The 19,938-nt window shown below is 44.4% G+C and overlaps 1 protein-coding gene across 3 annotated transcripts in view; it reads left to right on the top strand.

Annotated features, from left to right (window-relative positions):
• Positions 1 to 2,159: 2,159 nt before the first annotated feature.
• ADNP2 (ADNP homeobox 2) overlaps positions 2,160 to 19,938 on the top strand; it is a 31,488-nt gene continuing 13,709 nt past the window's right edge. The window contains exons 1-3 of one of the 3 annotated variants that reach the window (XM_012473491.2): positions 4,194 to 8,059; positions 9,732 to 9,848; positions 10,908 to 11,028. In XM_012473491.2, coding sequence (XP_012328914.2) covers positions 10,921 to 11,028 — 108 coding nt within the window. In that variant the 5' untranslated portion in view covers positions 4,194 to 8,059; positions 9,732 to 9,848; positions 10,908 to 10,920. Of the gene's footprint in view, positions 2,374 to 4,193; positions 8,060 to 9,731; positions 9,849 to 10,907; positions 11,029 to 19,938 lie in introns of those variants that run through there. The other 2 variants (XM_064370124.1, XM_012473492.2) reach the window with 2 other exon arrangements.

Here is a 19,938-nt window from a genome sequence, read left to right as displayed (position 1 = left end):
TGTAAAACTGGAAAATTGGAGATGGGGAAGACACTCCTTGCTGAAGGAGAGGCTGTTGAGGAGAGACCGATGGGCTTAGATTTGAATGTCCTGAATCTGAGTTGCCTGTGGGACTCTGAAGTGGAGCTGCTCCCTTTGGCAGCCAGAAAAATAAAACCGAAACGTAGGAAAAAAGTGGAGATATTGATTTGGAACTCAAAGAACAAGGTTTGAATCTGTGGTGGAAATTAACAAAGGACAAAAGGCAGAATAAAAATGAAAGGCGTGGGAGTGTCAGCACCCAGCACAGTGCCTGGCACACGGGAAGCGAGGAGCGTTCGTGCTGCACCGTGAATGAAAACGCCCGCAGGATCCCAGAGAACACGCGTTCAAGGACGGGCTGAGGAAGAGATGCGGGCGCAGAGTAGGAAACAGTTCGTGAGTGTGGAGATTAAGGAGCACGTCTGGGGAATACGGGGGCGGGGGCGGGTTGCTGCGGAAAATCTGCGGGAAAGGGGCATTGGTCTGTACTGACCAATGGAAAATACATCCGGAAAGGTGAGGCCTAAAATCCGTTTTGGGCTCAAGAGTTAGGAGGGCACTGGTGGCCAAGGTGTTTCTGCCGAGGGGTGAGGGTGGGGTGGGAGGCGGGCAGGGGACCCAGGAGACAGACACCGGGACTGCTGTTCTGAGAAACATGATGCAGTGAGAGGTCACTAGAGGATCCACGGGAGACTGCAAGGCTTTAACTACGTTTTTCATCCCACCCATAATTTTGCGAGGAAGATACATGGGGACATCGTACCCATTTACCACTGTAACTCGCAACAAAATAAACTCGTAGCTCATGAGCAAACATAAAGGGTAAAGTCTCCTTCAGTTATGACTTGTATTCCTGTAGGAAAAAAGCCAATTGTGGTCAGGTCACATCGGCCCACCATTTAACACAAGTTTAAAATGCATATGGACGTTTATTTAGTGCCTATCATGTTTTCAGTCACTCGGCTAAATCGACCAGATGGCTCCCATCGAGAGGGAAAAGTTGAAACCACGGGCGAGTGGACGGTGACAAGCAGGCTCTGAAGAGGGCCGTGAGCCCAAGGCCCAGCCTGGGCACGGCCTCTGCCCCGCGCGGCCGGAGTGGGCCTCAGGGTGGAGGCTGGCTGCGGGTGCAGGGGCCCGGGGGTGCCCTCCAGGGCGCTTCGCCAGGAAGGAGAGGCCGGGAACAGCCCCCGAGGCCGGCCGGTTGGGGTCGGGTTGGGGTCGGGGAGGGGACGCTGGGGGAGGGCCAGGGCCAGGGTCAGGGCCAGCGCTAGGGCGGGGTTCGGGGTGAAGCTCAGAGGAACGGGGGAGGCGCCTGGCTGCCCTGTGGCCGCTCCCACGTGCTCTGCGCCACGAGGGCGTCCGCCAGCGGCCCCGGGACTCTACGGACGAAGACCTCGAGCCATTCTGAAGGCCCCACTCCACGTCGGCGCTCACTCTGAGCAATGAACTGTGGCTGCTACACAACTGATAAAAGCCTGTGCAAAAGTGAACGTTCAGGTTAAGAGTCATACAAACGTACGCAATTAACCCTCTCCCCGCACAACTGACAGTAGAGCTAACTAAAAACCAGAATTTTCAAGAAAAGGTGTCATCACTTTCCCATAGGAATGATGAGGTCAGGAGACCCCAGCCAGTCGGTCCACCAGGATATGTCAATCATGGCACTCTGGTCCCAGTTCTGGGAGCCAAAGTTCTGTCCTCCAATGGCAAGGCAGCATTATCACAGCTGGGCTCCCATTGGCTCTGCGATGTGGGCGGGGCCACCACGCCTGGAGCTGCCACTAGCTCCACCCCCATTCCATGCAAATGAAGTCAAAGCTGTGGTGAGTACATGTGATCGGTCACATGGTTGGTGACACACTCTCCCCACCCCTTTAGTGACGTCATCGCCCACTCAAACTCTCACGAGAGTTTGCACAGATGTGGAGGGGAACTGGCAGAGCAGTTCCCTGGGCCAGAAGGGAGTCAGGGGGCCCAGCAGGGGCCCCCCATTACCACTCCAGAGCCTCGAGTCCGGCTTTAGCCAGGGGCCCCCGGGGGGCCTGTGGGAAGTGCCAGGGGCCCCAAGCACACTCTGCTCCCATTGGCTGGCTGCGCCGACATGCAAATGAGGGCCAACGTCACTTCCTGAGGCCAATCGAGCGCCATTTTCTCTTTCTGGCTGCGCGGGAGGAGGGGACGCGTCGCGCCGGGGGTGGGCGCGCGCTGAGGCGGGGGTCCCGCCGCGCGGGGCGGAAGCGCGGGAGGGCGCAGGCGGCCCCACGGGACGCGGCGGCGCCCGGCGGAAGACGCGGCAGCGCTGCGAGAGGCGGCGGCGGCGGAGGCGCGGTGCTCCTTGGGCGCGGAGCGGTAGGTACGGCCCGGCCCGCCCGGCCCGCGCGGCGACGCCCCCTGCCCGGTCCCGGCCGAGCCCCGCCCACGCCGGCGCCCAGCCCACACCCACGCCCGCCGCCTGCCCTGGCGCTGCCCGTGGCCGCCTGGGGAATCCGGGACGTTCTCGGCGCGGGTTCGCGGCCCCAACGGTGCCCACCGTCCCCCGACGCGCCCGCGGCCCGCCCCACCCGCCGCCGGTCACGTGGGAGCGGGCGCCGCCCCGGGAGGGCGGAGAAGGGGACGGGGACCAAAGGGGAGAGGAGGAGCAGGAGGCAGGTGGGGACGGGGACCGAGGGAGGGAAGGGCGTTGGTGAAGGGGCGAGGAGTAGAGGGGACGGAACTGGGGTGGAGGCGGAGAGGGCCGAGGGCTGGGGCCACCCCAGTGGGGACCCCAGAAACGGGCTGCGCGGCCGCCGCAGCCCCGAGGCCGGGTTCTCCTGGAAGCGTTTCCCTGGAGGAGCGTTGAGTGACGGCGAATGTAGGGCAGGAGCTGACGGTGACACCTCAGTCTGCCCAGGTTTTTCCCCGTAGAACGGTCTGACGAACAGCTGGTGACGGGGCCGTTTCTTCCCCGTTGAGCTTTTGATGCGAGTATCGATCATTGATACGCAGATGTTGACTTTAAAGTAACTCTTCATCTGCCGTGGCTGGTTGCGTTGAAATAGATTCCGTTTACAAACTTTGTACCACATTCGGCTTTGGAATGTTAAAAATTGTAACTGCCGATTTCCATATTGTACAGATGCAGAATGAGAAGTAATTAAATATTTTTTAGGTATTTTCTTTGAGCAGAAGACGTGCCTGAGTACTTAAAACTTACTCTCTTTTCATGGGTCCTCACTGCCTCTTGGGATCTCGAGGAATCTCCTGGCCGCAGGGGAGCGGGCGGGGGAGGAGAAACGGGCAACGGCAGGTAACCGACGACGCGGATTGGCCGCTGCCGCAGCAGATACTTGTGGAAGACTGCGGGCGTCTGGCACGCGCAGCTTTTATCAAAAAGGGGGTTTGGAGTCTGGGTACGATTTGTGGGGTTGAGCAGTCGTTAGTGGGAGAGAGGACCGCATGTGAAAAGGTAAGAGCCGTGTAAAGCACACGTTCAGCTGTGGTTGGAAGTCGGTGATGTGTGTGTAACTTATTTGTGTTCCCGGAGAGTTGGCCGCGTATCAGCGTGCTTGAAATTTCAGTTAGAGTTAGGACTTCACTCTGAAGACAGGATTGAGCCCGTGGTCCTTAAACGTGGAAGTGACAGATGTGCGTTAAGGAAGTGCAGGAGTGCAGCTGAGACAAGAGGTTGTCCTAGCGGCCCCCTAGCTGAGGAGGAACAGTGAGGGTTAGGACATGGCTGAAAGAGTCGGTCACTGTTTATGGGGGAAGATGACAGCTGTGCTGAGATTTTTAGCTGAAGAGATTCTGGGATTTGGGAGACACCTTTTTTTTTTTCTTTTCTTTTTTTTTGAGACGGAGTTTCACTCTTGTTACCCGGGCTGGAGTGCAATGGCGCGATCTCGGCTCACCGCAACCTCCGCCTCCTGGGTTCAGGCAATTCTCCTGCCTCAGCCTCCTGAGTAGCTGGGATTACGGGCACGCGCCACCGTGCCCAGCTAATTTTTTGTATTTTTAGTAGAGACGGGGTTTCACCATGTTGACCGGGATGGTCTCGATCTCTTGACCTCGTGATCCACCCGCCTCGGCCTCCCAAAGTGCTGGGATTACAGGCGTGAGCCACCGCGCCCGGCGACACCTTCTTTATTTGAACCCCAGTTTGCAATATGCTGTTGGTTAATTTGTGATTGCCCTCGTAAGTTCACCAACAGTATATTGCAAACTTGGGTTCTGCCCTGCCCTTCACCCTCTGGCCATCCCAGACCTGTTAGGGCAATGTGTTATATAGGTGGAAACAGGTATCTCCCAGTGGTTTGAACCCAGATCTTCTGAATATATGATCCAAATATTCTGTGTTTTTAAAGTTGCTTTTAAAAAAGCCCTGTATTCCAATCGTTGGGACATTTCATTTAGTTTTTTGGAGTTAGTTAATAGCACACTCAGTGCTTATGTGCTACTTTGCATGTATTAATTCATTTATCCTCATAGCTATGCTGTGAGTTAGGTCATACTTGCCCAGTTTTACGGAAGAGCCAGCTGAGGGCTAGAGAAAGTGATTTGCTAAAGATTACGTAGCTCCTAAACGATAGAGCTGATAGAAACTCAAGGAACACAGCTCCAGAATCCTTTTTGGTGACCATCGTTTTGTGCAATTTCACAGGAACTAAAAATAGTCCTGTGGCTTAAAAAGTATGATTTATTACTGTATTACCTGAATGGCTTTTTTTTTTTTTTTTTGAGACGGAGTCTCACTCTGTCACCTGGCTGGTGTGCAGTGGTACGGTCTCAGCTCACTGCAACCTCTGCCTCCCGGGTTCAAGCTCTTCTGCCTCAGCCTCCCTAGTAGCTGGGACTGCAGGCACATGCCACCACGCCTGTCTAATTTTTTTGTAATTTTGGTAGAGACAGTGTTTCACCATATTGGTCAGGTTGGTCTTGAACTCCTGACCTCAGGTGATCCACCTGTCTCTGCCTCCCAAAGTGCTGGAATTACAAGCATGAGCCACCGTGCCTGGTCAACATTTTTTTTTTTAGAGTGTATTTTTTTCTATGATAGAATATCCTTAAGAGATCATTATACAAAAAAAAAAAAAAAAAAAAGAGAGAGAAATTCTTTATGTACCCTTTTGGAAAATAATATTTTCTTGTGCATAGCAGTGGAATTTTATGGTAGTTCCATGCCTACCACAAACTTTGGGAATTGAGATTTATTTTGAATTGAGATGGATAGTTCAGTGCACGATAGGTAAACAGTTGGCCGCCCTGCTGAGCCTGCTGTGTTCTCATGGTGAAAATGCAGATTTTACTGAGCACTAAGAATCCATGGAGAACAGTATATATAGAGGATCTATAAATATGAAAACATTGAACTATTTCCTAGTTAATTCACCACTGGGCATTTTATATGGATCGTATATCTTGGGATTGATAAATTATGGTATAAGAGTGGATCTAAGAATGGATAAATTAGTCAGCTTCCCTTCCCCAAAGTGATTGGCAACAGTTATGAAACTTCTGTAATTTACTCGCATTTTTTTAATCCTCTGTTGATTTCCCTAAAGCAGTTAGCAAACTGCTTAAAAAAAAAAAAAGGGAAACTCCCTCCCCGCCCTTTTTTTTTTTAATAAAAAGGTATTTGTGTGCTTTTGTTTAGGAGGACCACAATAACAATGATGAAGGAATGAGAGCACTTTTATTTGAGAACAAAAAGTTCCTATTTTTCAAATTCAAGAAAAAAAAAAGATCAGGTTGACAGCTCCTTAGACCTAGTCCCAAGCCTTGAACAAGTAACCACAGAACCGTGCCCGATCGCTGAGAGCCTCATTTTAGTAACCCCTTTCTGAGACTCATGTGTGTACAACCATGCTTACGTGAATCAGCCAATCCCCAATCACTCTGCTTTAAAAGTCCACCATGTTTCTCAAAACGCTTTGATAAGATCAGCTCTTGCTGTGTGAGTTGAGACTTTCTTGGAAGCAGTAAATTTAGCTTCCCTGTTTCAGAAAAATGTGGGTGATGGTCTCTACTTTACACAATCCTGTTTGTCAGCCAGCTTTTGGAGAAGAACCCCAGAGGATAGAGAGGATAGTGAAACTTTAAGGAAGAAATGAAATCAAGTCTGATAGGGTCCGTGGAAAGCAGCTAACAGAATTTTTGTTGAGTTTTGCTCTGGCCAGAGAAGCTGGTCTGGGCTAGAAAGTGACCTTGAGCTTAGTGTTTACAAGTGCGTAATGAGGTTATGGCAGCTCTTCTATGGGAGTGTAAGCTTTTGAAGGCTAGAACCCAAATCAGTGCATTTTATTAAAGAAAAATTTCAAACTATTTCCTATGATTTTTATATCCTCCCAGTTCTACAATGCTAATGATCGTTAAATCTCTCCTTTGGCTGAGACCAGGATACATTTTTCACATAGATAACTTTTAAAAGAAATTTAGCCCCTCCAAAACAGCTTCTCAAAAGCTTGTTTGCTTGTTACCCATCAAAAATTTCTCCCTGTTATATGTTAACCCTTTCTGCTCCCACTCCTTTCCCAGTTTGATTCCAGTCTACCGTTCTGGTTTTACTTTTGCTAAATAAATTCAGATGTTTCCTCCTTTACCTCAATCATCTTTTAATGCTAATTTATTCACATTGTGTGTCTTGGGTACCAGCTTTCCATAGCCATTCCCTCTTTTGAACCCCCAGCACTTTCTGCATATCTTATGGTTCTTATCCTGGTTTATTTGGTATCTTTACTTCATTTAATGAACATTTGCTATGTATTGTGCTCTGTGATGGGACCCTCTCAAGCAAATATGACATGATTTCTGCCCTGGAGTAGTTCAGCCCAATATAAGAACTGGACATATAAGTAGATAATTGCAGCGTGGTGGGTAGTGCAGTGGAGTGGTATATGGTTATTGTGCCAAGTCCTAGGAGGGATCACTAAGCCTGTCCTTGGGTGAAGGATACAAGAGAGGAGTGCAGAAGTAGAATTGTCTTCTCAGAAATTGTCTTTGAAAATCGTGAGAGGGCCAGGCGTGGTGGCTCATGCCTGTGATCCCCATACTTTGAGAGGCCGAGGGGAAGGATTGCTTGAGCCCAGGAGTTCAAGACCAGCCTGGGTAACATAGGGAGACCCTGCCTCTACAAAAAATAAAAAAAATTAGCCAAGTGTGGTGGCACACACCTTTAGTCCAACCTACTCAGGAGGCTGAGGGAGGAGGATTGCTTAAGCCTGGGAGGTTGCTAAGCGTGGGAGGTTGAGGCTGCAGGGAGCTGTAATCAAGCCATTATTACAGTCCGGGCCTGGTTGACAGAGCAAGACCTTGTCTCAAAAAAAAGTCTTGAGAGATACTGTCAGATTGCCCTGTAAATGTGTAAAAATTATAATTTTTCTGCTTCTACTACCACCAGATGTTACTAATCTTAATAGTTAACTGTTTTCATAGTAAAAAGTTGACATTATTTTAAATGGCATTTCTTTATTAGTGAACTTGAATAACCAAATGTTTGCCACTTCAGTTTGACTAATACATATTTTAGCGTGTATAACCTACATTTTTAAATGTTTTTTGAAATAGTTGCAGATATATAGAAAAGTTACAAGTATATTGTGAAGAATTTTTTTCCCTGAATCATTTAAGTTGCCAAAAAAAAGTTGCCACATTACCCTAAACACTGTTTCCTACAAACAAGAACATTCTCCTACATATCCATAACAAAATCATCAAACTCAGTATATCACTACCTTCGAGTGGGTTATATTGCTGTGTACCAAACCACCCCAAACTTAGTGGAGTAAGACATTTTATTTAGAAAGCTCGTTAGTTCTGTGGGTCAGTTCTATTCAGACAGGGGAGGGAGATGGTCTGTTTCTGGTCCACAGTGTCTGGGGCCTCATCTGGGAAGACTTAAAGGCAGGGGGTGACTTGACAGCTAGGGGCTAGATTCCTCAAGAGGCCTCTTCACTCCCATGCTGGTGGTTGCTATGGACCATCTCCACTTGGTGTCTCTGTGGGCTAGTTGGCACTTCCTACAAACGTGGTTTCTGGATTCTGAGCATGATCATCCTGAGAGGTATGTGGCATTTTTATGATCTAGTCTTGGAATTCTCATGGCATTATTTTCTCCATACTTTATTGGTTAAAGCAGCCACAAAGTTCTACCCACAGGTCAAGAGGAGGTGGCATAGACGCCCTCACTTTCGGGAGGAGTTTAGGGCCATAGTGTAACAGCATGTGGGTTGGAAGGTATTGTTGTGTGTTTGGAAAATTCATTTTGCCACAGGTTATATCTGTCACTTGATATATGCCCAAATTGTCTCATATCTGGCCTGTGGGAGCCCTTTCAAGCTGGTTACTTCTGTGTTTTGTTGAAGACATGCCTCATCGAGCGACTGCTTTACGTTCTGGCATAGGATGTTCTAGGCTTATCTTGTCTTTACCATGCTCCAGCCATTTTCCCAAGGGACCCTAGTTATTTTAAAAAGGAAAGTAGTATTTGGGAATTAAGATTTGAGCCCTACTTGTGCCCACTGCTACTGGGTGTCTGTCTACTCGGTGGACAGAGCTATGAATGTATGTGTGCGTGTATGTGGACACTACTCTTGAACTGTCTTTATTTTTATGTCTGTGTTGAGAACAGTGAGTTCACCTCAGTAACCCCTAGTCTGGTCAAGTACTACAGGGTTCACTTTAATTGTATGCCTTTTTAGATATTGTTTTAAACAGCTTGAGATACAATTTACATACCGTACAATTCACCTATTTAAAGGGTACAGTGAGTGGCTGTGAGCATGTTCACGTCATATATACATCACCACATTTGAGCTCAGAATGAAGAAGCCCTGCCTCCATCACTTCCTAGCCTTGGCAGCCACTGTTGTGCTGCTTTTTTTTTGGGAGGGGGGGATGGAGTTTCGCTCGTCGCCCAGGCTAGAGTGCAGTGGCGTGACCTCGCCTCGCTGCAGCCTCTGCCTCCTGGGTTCAAGTGCTTCTCCTGCCTCAGCCTGTGGGGTAGCTGGGATTACAGGCTCCCAGCTAATTTTTTTGTATTTTTAGTAGAGGTGAGGTTTCACCATGTTGACCAGGCTGGTCTCGAACTCCTGACCTCAAGTGGTCCACCTGCCTTGGCCTCCCAGAGTGCTGGGATTGCAGGCGTGAGCCACCATGCCCGGCTTACTGTTGTGCTTTCTATGGATTTGCCTGTTCTGGACACTTCATATAAATAGAGTCATACAATATGGGGTCCTTGTGTCTGGCTTCTTTTACTTAGCATGTTTCCAAGGTTTATCCATATCGTAGCATGTATATATTTCATTTCTTTTATGGTCAAATAATATTCCATTGTATGGATATCCAGTCATCAGTTGAGGGGCATTTGGGTTGTTTACACATTTTGGTGATTGAATAGTGTTGTTATGAACATCCTTGTGTAAGTTTTTGTGTGGACATATGCTTTTCATTTCTCTTGGGTAGAATTGCTGAATCGTATGTTACCTATATTTTTAGTCTTTTGTGGGACTGCCAGACTGTTGTTAAGACCGGCTGCACAGGTTTACATTCCTGTTAGGGACGTGTGAGAGTTCCAGTTTCTCCATGTCCTTGCCAATGTGTTTTCTTTTTTATTTTTTTAAATTAGAGATATCCTGGTGGACATAATATTTCTTTGTGGTTTTGATTTGCATTTCCCCAAATAGCTAATGATGTTGAGCATCTTTTTTGTTTTGTTTTGTTTTGTTTTGAGACAGGGTCTCATTCTGTTTCCTGGCTGGAATATGGTGGCATGATCAGACTCACCGTGGCCTTGACCTCCTGGGGATCAGGTGATCCTCTCACCTCAGCCTCCTGGATAGCTGGGACTACAGGTGTGCACCAGGATGCCTGACTAATTTTTGTTGTTGTTGTTGTTGTTAGAGAGGTCTCCTGTGCCCAGGCTGGTCTCCAATGCCTGAGCTCAAACAGTCTGCCTGATCTGCCTGCCTCAGTCTCCTAAGGTGCTGGAATTGCAGGCATGAGCCACTGTGCCCTGCCCGAGCATCTTCTCATGTACCTTAATGGACATTTTTCTTTGGAGAAATGTCTGTTCAGATCCTTTGCCCATGTGTAAACTGGGTTATCTGTCTTTTAATTATTGAGATACAAGAGTTCTTTATCTGGATTCTGCATATAAGTTCTTTGTCAGAAATATGACTTGCAAATATTTTCTCCCATTTTGTTGGTTTTTTGCTTTTTTGATGGTGTCCTTTGAAGCACAAAAATTTTTAATTTTGAAAAAGCTCGGCCGGGCGTGGTGGCTCATGCCTATAATCCCAGCACTTTGGGAGGCCGAGGCGGGTGGATCACGAGGTCGAGAGATCGAGACCATCCTGGTCAACAGGGTGAAACCCCGTCTCTACTAAAAAATACAAAAATTAGCTGGGCATGGTGGCGCACGCCTGTAGTCTCAGCTACTCGGGAGGCGGAGGCAGGAGAATTGCTTGAACCCAGGAGGCGGAGGTTGCGGTGAGCCGAGATCGCGCCATTGCACTCCAGCCTGGGTAACAAGAGCGAAACTCGGTCTAAAAAAATTAAAAAAAAAAAAGAAAAAGTTCATCATGCCTATTTTTCTTTCATTACTCGTGCTTTTTGGTGTCATATCTAGGAACTTCTTGCCAAATCCAAGGTCATGAATGTTTATGCTTATGTTTTCTTATAAGAGTTGTATAGTTTTAGATCTTACATATAGGTGTGTGATCCACTTTGAGTTAATATTTGTATATGGTGTAAGGAAGAGGTCAGCCTCATTCATTTGCATATGAATGTTCACTTGTTCCACAACAATTTGTTGAAAATTATTCCTAGAGTTTTACCAACCGTGTTAAAAAATATCTTTTTGTGTGTTATATATATGTACTTATTACAGCTTCGTTTTCTTTCCTTTTAAGGAAAATTTCAAAAATGTTTCAAATTCCTGTGGAAAATCTGGACAACATCAGAAAGGTGCGAAAAAAGGTGAAAGGTATTCTTGTGGATATTGGGCTTGACAGCTGCAAGCAGTTACTGAAGGTAAGAGGAGATAAGTAGTCAGTTGAAATTTGGAGGTGAGATTTGAACTGGGGTTTTTTGAAGAGTGGGTAAGAGTCCTCAGAATGGCAGTTGCTATTACTGCACTTCAGAGGCTTTCTGAACGCCTCCTTAGTACTTATTTCTGTCTTTATGACGTAAAGTGAGTTACTTAAACTCTTCAGGTTTTTAAGCTACTTTAAGGAAGGGGTTTTTCTGGTCATTAGTTACTAAAAAATTGTTTTTGATGTTTGAGGGAAATGTATTGATTTATTTATTATTTTAGCAAAAGAAAACTAACTTAATTTCCCAGGATGAGAGTGATCAATAAATGGGCATGCATACGTGAAATGATAGAGTTTTTTGTTTTTTTTTAATCCTGATTTGTGTATTTGTATATATGGTCTCAGAAAAGTTAGTTTTCCTAAAATTTTGTCTGTCTTTTTAACATTGAGAATATATAGTTGGCGTATATAGTTTTTAAAAACGTTAAATAAGAGTTATTGTACATCATGCCTGTAAAATCCCAGCACTTTGGGAGGCCGAGGCGGGCTGATCACTTGAGGTCAGGAGTTGGAGACCAGCTTGGCCAACATGGTGAAACCCTATCTCTACTAAAAATACAAAAATTAGCCCGGTGTGGTGGCAGGTGCCTATAGTCCCAGCTACTCAGGAGGCTGAGGCACGAGAATCACTTGAACCTGGCGGGCGCTCAGGTTGCAGTGAGCTGAGGTGGCGCCACTGCGCTCCAGCCTGGGTGACAGAGTCTCTGTCTCAAAAAAAAAAAGCTCTTGTATATCCTTGTAGTCATTGGTAATGGTATTTTTGCCTCATCTAATCATTGGTACCATTGCGTTCCCCTTCATTAATAAATCTAGTCTAGGACCAGGTATTGTATTTGGGTGTCAGGTCTCTCTAGTCTCCTTTGAATGTCAATTCAATTTTTAAAGTAGAATTCTGTTAGGAAATGTGTTTTATTTTTAGGTAAAATGTCAGTGACAACAAAAGTTTCTCGTCCTCGAGTCCTTTGCTTTTGACTTGACTGGAACTGAGCATCGCTCATGAACTTTTGCTTCCTGAGCCTGAGAATGTGTTTACTCATCTGAATTTGTTCACGACTGTTTACTTTTTCTTTCCAACACTTTACCGACAGAGAGATACGGTACTTCACAAGGGAAATTAAGGGATTTGAATGACTTAAAACAGATTAACTGTTGAATTAATAAAACTAATTATTTTGGGGAGAAATTTTTATTATTAATTTGTAGTTGGGCCTATATATTATGAAATTTTTGAAAATTTAAGCAATATAGAAGTTTTTTATAGAAAAATTAGAAAACGGCCGGGCGCGGTGGCTCAAGCCTGTAATCCCAGCACTTTGGGAGGCCGAGGCGGGTGGATCACGAGGTCAAGAGATCGAGACCATCCTGGTCAACATGGTGAAACCCCGTCTCTACTAATACAAAAAATTAGCTGGGCACGGTGGCGCGTGCCTGTAATCCCAGCTACTCAGGAGGCTGAGGCAGGAGAATTGCCTGAACCCAGGAGGCGGAGATTGCGGTGAGCCGAGGTCGCGCCATTGCGCTCCAGCCTGGGTATCAAGAGCGAAACTCCGTCTCAAAAAAAAAAAAAAAAAAAAAAAAAAAAAGAAAAATTAGAAAACACAGAAACAAGAAAGTAAGACTCACATGTAAACCATTACCCTGAAATACCCAGAATTAACATTGTTATGTATCTACAGATTTTAAGAAATGGGATGTATTCACGTTTTTTTCCTTAAAAGGATATGATCAAATTGTATAAGATACCATACTAGCTGTTTTTTCTTTTTCACTGGACCTCATAGTAAGAACCTTTTTCCATGTCAGGTGCATTTATTCTTAATCCACTACAGCAATTAGAGTTCTTTGTTTTCAAGCACCAGAAACCAATCTGACTAATTTACACAAAAGGAGCTTTATTAGAAGCCTCTTGGGGCTTACAAATCCAAGCTGACGGGAGAACCAACACTGTAAAGAGAAGGAACCAAGGGAACAACCTGTCCATTGTCCTCACCACACGTTGCTCTGTATTTCAGATTTCAGAGTGGTGTGCCACTCTGCCGGCTCATAAGATTTCTACAGCACATGTGACTTCAATCTTAGCAAGAGTTAACACCTCCAATAGGAGGCTATTCTTGTCAGTAGCCTGGCTGAGGAAAGAAAGCCTTAGGAGAGGTAGACTCTTCCAAGAACCTTATCTTCTTTTCTGAAGTATGTCTAAACCCTGCTACACATAGAAACTCTTCAGGAGTTTTTTATTAAAATTAACATCTGATCAGAAATTAAATTGGATCTGGGTTGGGTGAGGGATTCTTGTCAAGTTGCCTGCCAAACATACGTTGGTGCCATCAGTGCAGGACAGGGATGGTTGCCACCTTGCTGCACACTGGGATGCCACAGCGAGTGTATTCAACCACCTCCCCCACCACCCCTCAATCTGTGCCAGTCCCCTACTTGGGGCTGCAGTGAAATGTGGACCTTTCGACAACTTGGTACAGTCCCAGGTGATAAAACACAGATTCAAAGATAAATTGTTAAGAATTCACGATGGTTACCACTGAGATGAAATTCCTTGAGCGCAGGCTTCGTGCAGCTGTGCCAGTTGCATGTCCATGGAGCTGGCCCTGACTGGTATATTCTCTTTTCTTTTTGAGACAGAGTCTTGCTCTTTTTCCCAGGCTGGAGTCCAGTGTTACAATCACGGCTCACTGTAGCCTCGATTTCCTGGGTTCAGATGATATTCCCAGTTCAGCTTTCTGAGTAGCTGGCAGGCACTACAGGTGCGCATCACCACACCTGGCTAATTTTTTTTGTGTGTGTATTTTTCGTAGAGTCGAGGTTTTACCATGTTGCTCAGGCTAGTCTCAAACTCCTGGGCTCAAGTGATTCACTTGCTTTGGCCTCCCAAAGTGCTGGGATTATATGTGTGAACCACTGCACCTGGACTATGACTGGTATTTTCTAAGACCTTCCCAGGTCTTTTTTTTTTAAATGTAATAATTTATTTAAGCTAACATGTTAAAATATCGTTTCAAGGTGTAATTAATATAAGCAATTAAATGTTTTATCTTTCTCTTCTAAGTATATTAAATTTTTTTTTGCCAAGTATGTAACAAAAGCTTCCAGTTTTTAAGTGTGCAATTCTGTAGCATTACATTTGCAGTGTTTTGCAGCCATCACCGTCATCTACTTCCAGAATGTTTCATTAACCTCTAATAGACACTGTAACCTTTAAGCAGTAACTTCCTACCCACACTCCCCACCACCAGTCCCTGGCAACTTCTAATGTACCCTTTAGTCTCTTTGAATTTGCCCTTTGTAGATACTTGATCAAAGTGGGATCATACCATATTGGTCCTTTTGTGTTTGGTTTGTCCGTCCAGCATGATGTTTATAAGGTGCATCCCTGTCGTATGTATAAAAATGTTATTCCTTGTTCTGAGTCAGTAATACTCCATCGTATGAATATACCACATTTTATCAGTTCATCTGTTGGTGGGCATTGGATTCATTCCACCTTTGGCCCTTGCGAATAATGCTGCAACGAACATCGGTGCACAGGTATGTGTGAGTCACTGTTTTCAGTTATTGTGAGTACGTATACCTAGGAATGGAATTGTTGGGTCGTGCAGTTATTCTGTTTAGTTTTTCGAAGAACTGCTGAACTCTTCACAGTGAAAGTGCACCGTTTTACATTCCTACCAGAAAGGTACAAGAATTCCATCTATTCACGTCATTTCCAGCACTTAGGTTTTTCTCCCTCCTCCCTTCCCTTTTTCTCTCTCCCTACTTCCTTCCCTCCGTCTTCCTTTTCCATTTTCTGTCTCTCACTTGCCACCCTCATAGTGTGAAGGGGAATCTCATGGTGGTTTCAATTTGCCTTTCCCTAGACAAATGAGTGTGAGCATCTTTTCATGTGCTTATAAGCCATTTGTATATCTTCTTTGGAAAAATGCCTGTTAAGATTCTTTGCCTGTTTTTTAATTGGGTCGTTTGTCTTTATGTTGTTGAAATACAGTAATTTCCTTATTCTGGATATTAAACTGTTATTAAATATATGATTTGCAGATACTTTCTTCTATAGGTTGTCTTTTTACTTTCTTGATAACATCTTTTGATGCACAAAAGTTGTTAATTTTGATGAAGTCCAATTTATCTATTTTTCCTTTTGCTGTTGTGTTTTTTATGTCATATCTAAGAATCACAAGTAGTTGTGATTACAAGTGCCTGCCACCACACCTGGCTAATTTTTGTATTTTTAGTGGAGACAGGGTTTCACCATCTTGGCCAGGCTGGTCTCGAACTCCTGATCTCAAATGATTTGCCCACCTTGGCACCCCAAAGAGCTGGGATGACAGGCGCGAGCCAGCATACCCAGCCTTTAAATGTTTTTTAGGGTTCAGCAGCGGAGCCACCTGATCCTGGACTTTTCTTCATTAGGAAGTTTTTGATGAATTCAATCCCTTGTTTTTCCATTTCTTTATGAGTATGAATCAGTTTTAGGTAATTAGTGTCTTTCTAGGAATTTGTCCATTTCATCAAGTTAATTTTGTTTGTTCACATACAGTTGTTACTCGTAATTGCCCTCTCTCTTTCTCTCTTTCTTTTTTCTGAGATGAAAATAATCACTCTGGCAGCTCTAGCCCCAGGTTGTTTAACCTGTGTTCTTGACTGACTGGCTATAAACTGATGTGCCCACAACTCCCTCCTTGGATTTGATTAATTTGCCAGAGTGGCTCACCAAACTCAAAAGAAATACTTACTTACATTTACTGGTTTATTACAAAGAAAGGATATTATAAAGAATCTCAGTGAACACCAAAGAGATAGGTGGGGCAAGGTATAGGGGAAGGGGCCAGAACTTCCAGGCCCTCCCCGGGTACTCCACTCTCCAGGAACCTCCATGAGTCCATTTATCCAGAAGCCCACCAAACCCAGTCCTGTTGGGTTTTTACGGAGGCTTCCTTACACAGGCGTGATTGATTAAATCATCTTTACCTTCAGCCCTCCTCCTTTTCCTGGAAGCTAGCTGAAAGTCCCTACCCTCTAAACTTGCTTTGGTGATCAGCTCCCGTCCTTGAAGCTACCCAGGAGCTGCCAACCACCAGTCATCTCATTAGCACACAAAAAGACAAAAATTAACAGTGTTAATTCTGGATATTTCAGGGTAATGGTTTACACGTGAGTATTCTTGTTTCTGTGTCTATTTTTTTATTTTTCTTTGAAAACTTCTATATTGCTTGAATTTTCAAAAATTTCATAACATATGGGCCCAACTACAAATTAATCTCACTTAGGAGATTCCAAGGATTTTAGGAGTTGTATGTCAGGAAATAGGGATAAAAACCAAATGCATATTTTGGAATATCATACATGGCATATATTTTTCTATTTTTAAACCTTTAATCCATAATGACTTTATATTTAAAGTTTTAATAGAGAGCATATAATTCGTCTTGCTTTACTACTCAACCTGTTAATCTATGCCTTTTGAGTTTCTAGACCCAGGGGTTGGCAAACTGTAGCCCATGGGCCAAGTTGGGCTTGCTCTCATTGGGGTGGGGTGCAATGGTAATCCCAGCACTTTGGGAGGCTGAAGTGGGAGGATTACTTGGGGCCAGGCGTTATAGACCAGCCTGGAAAACATAGCAAGACTCTCTGTCTTTAAAATAACAAATAAATAAATTAGCCAGGTGCGGTGGTATGCGCTTGTAGTCCCAGGTAGTCCCAGCTACTCAGAGGCTGAGGTGGGAGGAATCCTTCGAGCCCAGGAGTTCAAGGCTGCAATGGGCCATGGTTATGCCACTGCACTCCAGTGTGAGCGACAGAGTGAGACCCTGTCTCAAAAAAATGTTTTTAAATTAGAAAAAGTTTATTGGAGAAGCTATTCTAATTAGTGTGATATATTGTCTGAGGCTGCTTTTTTGTGCACAGTGTGGCAGGATTGAGGAACTGTGTAAGACACTCTGTAGGCAGCAAAGCCTAAACTATTAGTAACCAGCCTTTTACAGAAGAAGTTTGCCAGTCCTTGTTATTTAATGTGATAATTGATATGGTTGATTTCAAATCTGCAGTCTTGGTGTTTGGTTTTTTCACTTGTCTCATCTGTTCTTTATTTTTCACTCTTTTTCTGCTTTCTTTTGGATTGAATATTTTTTATGATTCCATTTTATCCCCGTTATTGGCTTACTAACTACATCGTTCTCCGACTTTCTTAATGTACTATGCTTCATCTATAGATGAAGACCCTCGCAGCTTTAATTTCTTCTTCCGCCTTTGTTCTGTTGTTGTTAGACAATTTTTCTTGCACGTGTTAGAAATCTTACAGTATGTTGTTACTTGTATTTTAAACAGTAAAAAAGAAAAAACTGTTGATCTACACGTCATTGATGATGCTCTTCATCCCTTTGTGTAGATGTGTATTTCCATTTTGAGTCATTTCCTCTGTCTCCTGAAGGACTTCACATCTTGTAGTGCTGATGTGCTTAATTAACTCACTATACTTTCTGTCTCTCAAAAGATTGTGTCTTACTCTAAGGAAGGGGAAGGTATTTTTGCTAGGTGTAGAATTCTAGTTTGTTTTCGCTTTTAATATTTTAAAGATTTCACTCTATTGTTTTCTGGCTGGCATTTTTTCAAACAATATGTTTTCTGTCATTTTTGTTCCTCTGTATTTTTAACACTTTGACTATAATGTGCCTTGGTTTGGTTTTCTTTGTGTTTCTTTTGCATGGAGTCTGGTGAGCTGCTTGAATTTGTGGGTCTGTAGTTTTGATCCGATTTGGAAACTTCTGTGGCTTAATGTCTTCAGCTAGTTTTGCTTCCCCTCCCTCCTTCGTCCCTGATACTCAGTTATACACATACGGTAGTTCCCCCGTATCCTGTTTTGCTTTCCATGCAAACCATGGTTTCAAAATATTAAATGGAAAATTCCAGAAATGAGTAATTCGTATGTTTTAAATTCCATGGCATTCTGAGTAGTGTCGTGAAATATCGCACCACCGAGCGCTACCATTTACCTCACTTCATCGTGTCACATGAGGCGCCACACAGGCATTGTGTCATCTCACATCACCCCAAGCAGGGTGAGCACAGTATAGTAAGATATTTTGAGGCTGGGCGTGGTGGCTCGCCTGTAATCCCAGCACTTTGGGAGGCCAAGACTGGTGGATCACGAGGTCAGGAGTTCGAGACCAGCCTAACCAAAATGGTGAAACCCTGTCTCTACTAAAAACGCAAAAATTAGCTGGATGCAGTGGCGGGCACCTATAATCCTAGCTATTCGGGAGGCTGAGGCAAGAGAATCGCTTGAACCCAGGAGACGGAGGTTACAGTGAGCCGAGATTGTGCCATTGCACTCTAGCCTGGGCAACAGAGTGAGACTCCGATTCAAAAAAAAAAAAAAGGTATTTGAGAGACCACATTCACATAATTTTTATTACTGTATATTGTTACAATTGTTCTATTTTGTTGTCGTTAATATCTGCCTGTACCTAGTTTATAGGTTGCATTTTATTGTAGGTGTGTCTGTATAGGAGAAAACGTAGTGTGTGTAGCGTTTGGCGCCGTCCACAGTGTCGGGCATCCGCTGGCATCCTGGGACGTCTCCTGTGCACATAAGGGGTCTTCTGTATATTAGGCTCCTGGATGTTGTCAACGGCTCATTGATGCCATTGTTGGGGTTTTTTCAGTTTTTTCCCCCCATTCTCTCTTTCATTTTGGATATTTCTCTTCCTTTGTCTTCAGATTTACCAGTCGTCTTTGGCAGCATCCAATCTGCTCCTAATTCCATGCAATGTACTTTTCACCATAGATAGCGCATTTTTCATTCGTCGAAGTTCAGTTTACTCTCTTTCTTCCACTTCTCTCGCTGCATTGTATTTTCTGTAATTTCTTGTTCTCCTGGTTTTGGGCCTTATTTTTATGCTGCTTTGTATGACTGACAGTTTTTGTTTTTTGTTTTTTTATTGGCAGTTTTTGACTGCATGCTGGACATTGAGTTTTATGGGTGTTAGATTTTGTGGTTTCCTTTAAATATATTTGGGCTCTGTTCTACAACATGTTTAAGACACTTGGAATTTTTAAGCATTGCTAGGGTGGGTCTGGACAGCCTGGGACTGTGAAGACGGACCTTGCTGTGAGGGCTTGCCTCATGTCCCTGTATTAAGGGGTCATTCCCCTCTCCCTGTGGACCCTCTGGCGTTTTGACAATTGTTTTACCTTCTCCTTTCACTAGTTCCCACTAGTGAACCAGTGGAAAAGTCCTACTGGTTTTCTCACATGAGAGAGCATCAGTGCTCAGAAAAAGTCTTCGGGAGACCCTGCGTAAATTTATCACAAGGTCGGTGTTGTGGAATGCTCCTTTTTAATCGCAGTTTATTTCTTTTGTCTATTTTAAAATGTTGAATGCTTGCTTTCTGTCAGGTGATAGATAATGACTTCATAGTTGCTATTCGGGAGGCTAAGGCAGGAGAATTGCTTGAACTCTGGTGGCGGAGGCTGCAGTGAGCCGAGATCAGGCCACTGCATTCCAGCCTGGAAGACAGAGCCAGACTTCATGTAAAAAAAAAAAAAAAGAAAAAAGAAATCTTTATAATAACTTCTTTTTCTTGTTATTTCTGAATTGACTTGGTGAACCACGTACCAGTGTAGACTTGAAGACAATTGTATTAACTGTCTTTCTGTAGCTTAACTTTTTTTATGTTCAAAGTAATGATTGTTATAAAAACAATGCTATAAACCATGAATGTTAGAAAATGTAGGTAACATTTCTAATTAGAAAATGAAATTTAAAATGTCGCCTTTCTACCATTCAGAGGTTGCCACCGTTAACGTGTTGTTTAGCCTTTTCTTTCTGTATGTTTATTGTTCT

This window comes from Aotus nancymaae, unplaced genomic scaffold (genome assembly GCF_030222135.1).
Source record: "Aotus nancymaae isolate 86718 unplaced genomic scaffold, 86718_ANA_hifiasm-v0.15.2.pri h1tg000100l, whole genome shotgun sequence".
Lineage (NCBI taxonomy): Eukaryota > Metazoa > Chordata > Mammalia > Primates > Aotidae > Aotus > Aotus nancymaae.
The sequence above is the reverse complement of the archived record's forward strand: the minus strand, read 5'-3'. Positions and strand labels throughout refer to the sequence as shown.